The sequence below is a fragment of the Helianthus annuus genome, chromosome 14 (assembly GCF_002127325.2).
Source record: "Helianthus annuus cultivar XRQ/B chromosome 14, HanXRQr2.0-SUNRISE, whole genome shotgun sequence".
NCBI lineage: Eukaryota > Viridiplantae > Streptophyta > Magnoliopsida > Asterales > Asteraceae > Helianthus > Helianthus annuus.
The window spans coordinates 15,904,131-15,913,325 of NC_035446.2; the positions used below are offsets into that span (position 1 = coordinate 15,904,131).

The 9,195-nt window shown below is 38.5% G+C and overlaps 2 protein-coding genes across 2 annotated transcripts; one reads left to right on the forward strand and one right to left on the reverse strand.

Annotated features, from left to right (window-relative positions):
- The first annotated feature begins 4,614 nt into the window (after nt 1-4,614).
- LOC118486448 lies at nt 4,615-6,081 on the forward strand. Its single transcript, XM_035982908.1, has 5 exons — nt 4,615-4,623; nt 5,174-5,230; nt 5,338-5,533; nt 5,616-5,674; nt 5,778-6,081. Exons 1-5 carry the CDS (start codon nt 4,615-4,617, stop codon nt 6,021-6,023), a joined length of 567 nt encoding a protein of 188 aa, XP_035838801.1. The 3' UTR covers nt 6,024-6,081.
- A 357-nt stretch (nt 6,082-6,438) lies between these two features.
- LOC118486449 lies at nt 6,439-7,221 on the reverse strand. The gene has a single exon (XM_035982909.1). It carries the CDS (start codon nt 7,219-7,221, stop codon nt 6,439-6,441), a length of 783 nt encoding a protein of 260 aa, XP_035838802.1.
- Nucleotides 7,222-9,195: the final 1,974 nt, after the last annotated feature.

Consider the following 9,195-nt stretch of genomic DNA (forward strand, 5'->3'; position numbering starts at 1 on the left):
AATGATATGCCCAAACTCCCCACATTTAAAGCATGTTCTCCTTTCCACAAACTTAGGAGAATTCGATTGAACAACAGATGTTGTACCCGTGGAGCCTGAGGTACTTGCCTTTTCATCACACCCGTTTGTATGTTGAGTTTAATTGTTATCACTGTTACGTTTTAAGATCGTGACTTGTTGTACAAAATCGGTGTTTGATTTGTTCTCAAAAGTCTCAATCTTATCAGTACCCTTTGATGACACGAATTTGACATCTTTCGCTTTCTTTTGAAAACGAGCTCCTCTTGTTTCAGATTTCATTTGAGAGACATTAGGCTTTTGAGCTCGCCTTTCTGGTTGTCTACCCTTAGAGGCAATAGGTTGTTGTTTTGTTGGTGGTTTTTGATTTCCAAATTGTTTTCTAATTTTAGCCTTAGGAACTGGATCACATTGAGTTACAACAACTCCTGGGAGTGTTTTTCCCAAGAACTTGTTGGTGTTATCTTCAAAAACTTTATCAATCAAAGATGGATTGACATTTTTAATTGGAAAATCATGGTCTGAATATATTCTTAAATCACCAACCAAAGTGTACAACACATTACTGCTCTTAATGGTAGACACAGACGTCTTGTCAACTTTGACAGGATTTATCACTTGTTTGACGATTGACGGAACAACAAGAGTATCAGGATCACAAAGAATGTGATTCTCAGGTAGAATTTCTACTCCTTTCATCTTGTCAAGTGATTTATCCTGATCGCCAACATCCAATTCCGATTCATCATCTGATGACTCATAGTCCTCGATAATTGGAGGACTTTGTTTCATGGATGTTGAGGTTTCTTGTTACTTAGAGGATGTGTTTGAAGAACTGTCCGGTTTGAACCCTAGGCCAGTAGAAAATTCCTCAAAATCAAGAGGCACACTGGGTTCATACCTTAGCATATCCTCTTCATCAGGCATTTTGGTATAATTATGCCTCAAAGGGGGCGAACATTTCTTATATCCTATGACTTTCTGATTTCCCTTCAGTTGTTGAACATCGATGATGTGATCAAGCACAAATCGGGAGTTAGAATAACTCTCCAATTTTTGTTTGATAACATCATGCTCGCATTTGGCAATGGCTAGTTGCTTTTTGGTTTCCTCAACAATATTTATGTACTCATTTATACTCACTTGTTTATGGTAAACCACTTTGTTCACTTCGGACACGCTTTTCTTTAATGTTTCGATTACAGATTTAAATTCCTTTTCGTTCTGAGTTAAAGCCATATTTGCCTCTTTGCATTTAGATAGTTCAATAACCAAATTTTGATTATGACTATGAAGCTTTTCTGACTCAAGCTTCATATCTGCACATGATTTACAAACAATAGGAGCAGGAGTTTCAGTATTTACCTGACTTGAAGAGGCTGAGACATTTGCCATAAAGGCAGTTTGAAAAGAAAAAGATCCATCTTCAGAAAAGAACTTCTCCATTTCCCTAGATGCAGCAGCAGCCTTCTTGATTAGAACTGATTTCTGACATTTTAACTCCTCAGCTTCATTTAACAAGTCTTCAACATCAGAACTTGCTTCCTCCTTCACATCTGACTCAGATTCAGAGTGATTATCCCCAGAAATAGAACCTTCTTCATCAGAACTCCCAGAATAACAAGAACTGTCGTCACTTTCTGAAAACTCTTTCTTATGAACATGCTTAATGTGATTGATGATCTTTGCATAACATGCTGTTCCTCCTCCTTGATCACCTTCCCCAAACTGTACAGACCAGTCACATCCTTCATCAGCTTGAACGGTCAAAGCCCGATTGGGATTTGATGGTCCAGACTGGTTCTGATTGTTGTTGACTGCGACAATCCTCCTGTCACGGTTCTCTTGTTGGGCATTCACATTTGAAGTACTCGTCTGGTTTCTGAATGGGTTATGATTGCCTTGTTTTGTTGGTCGGGTGCACTCACGTTTGAAATGCCCCTTCTCGCCACAATTGAAGCATGTAACAGCATTGATATCAAACCCATACTTCGTATCCTTCTTGCCTTCCAACGAAGTTCTTCCAGTTCGAACCATAAAGTCTTTTGCCCTTCTAACTGCACTAGCAAAAGCCCATTTGATATCCATCAACTCCATTTCATCCTTGTCGATCTGTTGATAATCTTCGTGGGTCATGTTGATGTTTCCAATCTGACCTGCTACCAAACCGCAGTAAGCACTGACCATTGTATTGATAAGTTCCATATGCTCCTTTGCTACCTCAATGCTAACTTGAGAAAGGTTTGGAGTGTCGACTCGGACTGTGCTAGGGTTTTGAGGTTGAGGATTGTTGGTATAATGAGCTTGTTGTTGTGGTTGGACTTGTGGTTGTGATGGGACAGGAATGTAAGCCCTCAGATCGAATTGAAGCTGTGCAGGATTAACTTGAGGTGGAGGTTGAGGTGTTGGAATATAAGCCCTTGGATCAAAAGCCGGAGTAGTAGTTGATTGAGGAAACGGAAAGGAACTTGTATTGGGCTGCACTGGATCTTGCCAAGGCGTCGAAGCCTGGAAGGTACATTTATGTATTCTGAGGAGCGGGAACTCGTTTAGCTTTCCTGATTTCTTCATCATTCTTGTGTTCCAGCTTCTGAATGAACTCATAGATGTTAACTATGTCTAGAGTACCCTTATGCTTCAACAGCTCAATAAACGAACTCCACTTTGGAGGTAAAGCATCAGCAAACCTATTCACCATATCCTGTTGAGTAGCTAAAACCCCATAAGCACACATTTCACTAATCAAATGATAAAAAGGTGTAGTCATATCATTTAGGGTTTCATTTTCCAAAAACTAAAATGATTCAAACTCTTTCTTTAACAGATCATGGCGAGACTTTCGAATAGCTGCATTTCCTTCTCCTCTCGCAACCAAGGCATCCCACAATGTTTTCGTGTCTTTGCTGTAGGAGAACTGATGATAGATTTCTTTGTTGAGCGCTTGTGTAAGTATAGCAAAAGCCTTTTTCTCCAAGTCATAGGCTTTCTTGTCATCTTCAAGCATATTAGCATAACCCGCTGAAGTGGATGCTGCTACTTCGAGATTAGAGTTGAATGCATTGATGAAACACGTCCAAAGTTCGGTGCTTTGCCCTTGAACATATGTGTGAAAGCGGTTTTTCCATGATGGAAAGTCGTTCATGTGATTCAACTTGGGTGGGCGATTGTTGCTGCCCGTTTCACTTTCGCTGAGTAGAAGATTTTGAATACTTTGACTTTGATTGGATACTAACGCCCATTGGCTTGCACTGATCGCTGGTGGAGGAAACATACTTCTTGCCCATGCGGCTGCGGAAGTTTGATCTTGACCGGGCTGTGGGTCCGTACTCCAGTCCCACGGACTTGTACAACTCATTTTTGATGTATACTAGTGGAATACCTGAACAAACACTTGAAAACACAATGTTATGATGAACTTGCAAACCTTCTGTTGAAAAATGACAAGTTTCACGACGAAACACTTTCTACGAAACAGAATGTTGTTTTGATGAAACGACTGATGACGAAACAGATCTTGTTTCGTCAAAGAAGTTTGGTGAAACAGATTTCTGATTCGTCAAGGGGACCTTTGGCGAAACAATCTTTGATTCGTCGAAGGGACCTTTGGCGAAACGCTTTTGATTCGTCAAAGGGATCTTTGGCGAAATACTTTTCTGTTTCGTCGAAGAGACCTTTGGCGAAATGATTTTCTGTTTCGTTGACTTCTATTTCGTTGACTGCTTGATTCGTCAAAAAGGTTGTCAGGGGTTGGTAAAAGTAGGTGATTTGTTTATACGCAGTCTGTCAACTCACACGACTTTCAACCATGCTTTTTACCAACTTAAAAGTATGGTGGATAATAGAGTATACTACAACAATTTTCAAAGTAAGATAACCTTATCAGTTAGATTAAAAAGGTGATTTTGTCAAGAACACTTTGAATACATTATGAAGATATGAAGAACACAAGAACAACCAGTGAACTTTATAATTTCCGAACACAAATTTTTGTCTAAAACTTTCAACAAAAACCAACAGTTTGCATGAGAACACTCAAACAAGCATGGTTTTCGGTAAAACTCTTAACAAACAAACAATATCCACTGTTTTTAAAGCCCTTTTTCCAGAAAATACTTAGTTTTTAAGAACAAATTTCTGTGAAAAACACACAAACACTTGACACCCAACCGAACTATGTTTGATTTTAAACAAGGATAAGAGCCACTGCTCTGATACCACTTGTAGGTCCCGAAATCGGAGGATCGATTTTCACTACCAAAGCCTTGTTTATAGCAAACAAAGTTAAGTGTGTGGGATCCACTTAACTAAGCAAATCAAACATAGAACAAAGTAACACACAATGGTTAACCAAAGAAACACACTCGTTTGATTAACTGGATGAGAACAAACTGATACAAACACAGTTTACAGACTTGCAGGGTATTCTCTCATCTCTGTCTTCTAACTGTGACAGAATGTGCCTATTTATAGCAGCTGGACTAAGGTTATCGACGAATCACAAGATGGGCTGACGAAACAGAAATAAGCCCAAACCTCAGCCCAACAGTTGACAAACCACATGTGATTCGCCGATGACTTTGACGAAATAGAAACAACATGTCAAAGGTTTGTTTCGTCGACATGTGTTCGACGAAACAGACCTGTTTCGTTGACATGTGTTCGACGAAACAGACCTGTTTCGTCGACATGTGTTCGACGAAACAGACCTGTTTCGTCGAAGGCTGCAAAAACTAATCTGTTTGCTGCAAACAGACAGCAAACAGAATGGCACAAACACACTTACATAATGGACAGATATACCCTTATCATGCAACATGCATAGTTTTACGATCATTACATAACAACGGAGACAAATAAGTCAGACACATGCGGATAGGAGGATATCCGACTTGGTCGACTGCGAATACAGACTCGATAAACTATAAACGACCGTACAAAATACAACGTTAAGTACAAGACTAGTGACAGACACCAAAAATGCATCAACATTTTCTGATGATCCCGCAATAATTTCATAGCTTGAATCAAAGTTAGGGATTGACCATGTAATTATCTAACCTTTTTTATACTAAGTCGTTACAGTTATTATACCGTATTGGACCTACATTCTTGCTTCATCAATTTTAATACTCCTTTATTTGTTTACCAACTGTAGGTTGACCTTTCAAACTCGGTGAATATCACATCTGGTGATTTTGAAAGTACCGAAACTGTCAATCTGTAGGTATTTTTTCTAAATAAACTATTTGATAAAACCTATTTATTCTTTTACTTTCATATTTAAAATTACATATTACGGATTGTGATTAGCAATTTTAGCAAATAATATATTATCTTCATATCAATATTAAGGATGATACCCCGATATCACTGATTGGTTCAAGCACTGGATCATTATCTGCTGCTGCAAAAAATGCTGAAAACATAAGGGTACATTCCGAGCTGAAGCGTAATCTTGCGGAATCATATGATCATGACGAATCAGCAACAAAAGCTCCTTTAGCTTGCAATGAAGGTCTACATTTTGTATTGTTTTATCAGTTTTTTTTTTATTTTGTAACTTTATATTTCTAATTCAGGTTTTCTATTTAAATTAGATTTCAACACTTATAGCAAAGAGAAGCGCAAGACGAGAAAATATACTACTTACTCGAAGGTATTATGTTTTTTTTTTTTACTTTTTTTTATTTTAAACACGTTGCTATTTCAAAATACAAACTCTTATCTATATTAACAAATCTATTTACCTTGATATGAAGGATTCTATATCAGTCACCACTGATTATCAGACCCCAGTTTCACTGATGGATACAAGGGGTTCGTTGATGGATTCAAGTGCTGGTGGTATGGCTTTGCGTAACAAAAGGGGAGGAAAGATAAAGACACCACTTGAGCTGAAGCGTACTCTTGCGGAAGAATTTGATTGTGACGAATCTGAAAGTAAAGATCCTTTATCTATAAATGAAGGACCTAAGTCACTTTTGATTCCCAAGAAGGAAAAATGATCATATCTATCTATTGTTAAGACTTTTATTAATCCATGTTTAGGATATCTACTATCTGTTTCTGAAAACTTATTTTGTTTAAGATCAGCTGTATTTTTGGAAACTTATGTTGTTTAACTCAGCTGTATGAATGAATGTTTAATGTTTGGATTTGGTTGTTTAAATTTATCCTAGGTTTTAAATCTAAAAAGTTGAATTTTGAACAATATTTTCTGAACTTGTCTTCATTTTATTATTGACATGTATAGATTCTTTTTTTGGGTAAAGGGTTACCCCGGTGATTTTATATCATATCAAAAACAAAACAAGTAGAGAGGCTGAAATACCCCCTAGTTCTCTTAGTGGCATACCACCAAAGAGTAAACAAGAAAACAACCAAAAAAACAACCAGAATTAGACAGCTATTACATTCCTACTAACAATGGTCATCAAAGGTCTCTACTCCATGCACGTTCCACTTCTCCAAAAACCGGTTGACATTAGCGCTGGCTTTATACTTGAAGGATAGCAATTTGGTTCGAACCGTATGCAAAATAAGCTCCACAATTTTTTCCGGCGGTCTTAGTTGGTTGTTGAAAAATCTTGCATTCCTTTCCATCCAAATGAAATAAGCCGACGCTGCAACTAGAAGTTTATTCGTTACCGCCTCAATAGATCGTCGAGTAGCTATAGGAACCAACCATTGCATTATGTCGTCCCATTTTTCACTGACTCGGGACATGTCTCCTTTCTCGCGAACTTTATACCACACCATCTTTGAGTATTTGCACTCAAAAAACAGGTGATCAATCGTTTCAATACCTGCAAAACAAAGGAGGCAACACATTTGATTGATAGAACCCGTTACAGTATGATTCCAGTGAAGGATTCTGTCTTGAGTCCATAGCTTCCTCTTCAAAATCAGCCAACTAATAAACGCATGTTTTGGAATATTAAACCGAGACCAAACAATATTCGACCATTCAACAGAATGCCCCCGAGTTCTAATAACAGCCCACACCTCTTTAGACTCAAAAGAGACCAAATTACCTTCTGAATTCATCCACAAAATTCTATCTTGAACATTAGCCGATAAAGTAACAGGTTGGAGCTGAAATAATACCGGGAATAAATTCCTCCAAGCTTCAGGCCACACCCAATTACCACCATCTATAGCATCGACCAGTTTAGAATACATACTAAAACCATGTTGAGCCATACGTCTATGCGTAACATAATTACTCAGCGGACATAGATTGCACCATTTATCAAACCATAAAGACGTTTTTTCACCATTTCAGATTTTGGACCAGAAAAACGGTCTAACCACATGTCTAAACTTCAGTAATTTCTTCCAACCCCACGGCGAATTATTTTGGATAGGAATGTCCCAAAGACTACGATTTTTTAACCTGTGTATCAAAATCCAATGTGTCCAAAGAGATTTCCTTTCTGAAAGAATACTATAAATGTGGTACGTCATGAGAGACCGATTGACATCAGAAATACATCTAATGCCTAGGCCCCCTTTAGACTTAGGGAGACATACCTCTTTCTAGGCAACTTTAGCTCTTCCTTTAGCGGGCGTACCATACCCCCATAAAAACCACTTCATTTTATTCTCCAGATCCTTAATTATACTCGCAGGCAACATGAAAACCGAAGCCCAGTACGCGTGAATAGAAGACAGGACAGATATGACAAGCTGAAGCCTTCCGGCAAACGAAAGGAACTTATTTTTCCAATCCATGATCCTCTTATCCATTCTTTCCACAAGCACTTTACAATCTTTCACTAGAAGCCGAGATGCCAATAAAGGAACTCCAAGGTACTTAATCGGAAGCTTACCCTCTTCAAAGGGAACAAACTCCATAATTCTCGCCTTAATGCTGCTAGAAACATTGCAAAAAAACGCTGAACTTTTAGAGTTACTAGGAGCCAGCCCTGAAGCATCTTTAAACTTCATCAAATAATCCATGATTACCCTTGCCGATTGGGTATCTCCCCTAGCAAAGATAAGAAGATCATCAGCAAAGCACACATTAATAATCATCTGTTTTTCGCACCTGTTATGAAATCTAAAGGACGGATCCAAGTCAGCCGCTTTTCGAAGAAGTAAAGTTAAAACTTCCATAACCATGGTGAATAAGTAAGGAGACATAGGGTCTCCTTGACGCAGACCCCTCTCACCCTGAAAGTATCCATGAATGTTACCATTAATGCTGAGAGAAAAAGAAGATGATGTAACACATTCCATAATCCAACCGATAAAACAGTGATTAAAACCGAACCCATGGAGGATATCACGAAGGAAATCCCAATCCACCGTGTCGTAGGCCTTTTGAATATCCACCTTAAAGGCACACCTCGGAGGACCAACTTGCCGGTGATAATTATGCATGAGTTCTTGTGTTAGAAGGATGTTATCCGAAATTCTTCTCCCCGGAACGAAAGCCGACTGGTTTTCACTAATTATCTCATTGAGGCCCTCAAGAATCCTGTTAGTAATGATCTTGCTTATACCTTTATAAATGACAATACAACATGAAATCGGCCTGTAGTCCGTGACTACACTAGGAGTAGCAACCTTTGGAATCAATGCTAAGAACGTGTGGTTAATTTCTTGGAGCAATCTTCCTGATTCAAAAAAATCGAGTACCGCCATAGTAACATCATTACCGATGATCTCCCAAGATTTCTTAAAAAATTCGGACGTATATCCATCCGGACCTGGAGATTTATTCTCATTGATAGAAAAAATAGCACCCTTCACTTCTTCAGGAGTGACACGCCTACTCATATGAGTAGCGACCTGAGTATTAATCTTTGTAGAGAAGATAATCGGGTCCAGCTTCTTAGTAACATTCCCTTTTTTTCCAAGAAAAACTTTGAAGTGATCTACTAAGGCATTCGCTACCCCCTCCCCATCATGTTGATTACCTTCAGCATCTTTAATAGAATGGATTTTATTAATATGGTTACGGCATTTAACGACGTTGTGGAAATAGGCCGTGTTAGCATCACCCACTTCCAACCACTTTTGCTTGGCCTTTTGCTTCAAAAATCTCTCTTCATCAAGAGCAGCTTCTTGGTATCTTTTCAAACACTCCGATTCAGCATCTCTAAGTTGACTATTAGTCGGGTCCATATCCAGATTACTTTGAAGACAATCCAGCTCTTTTTTAAGATCATG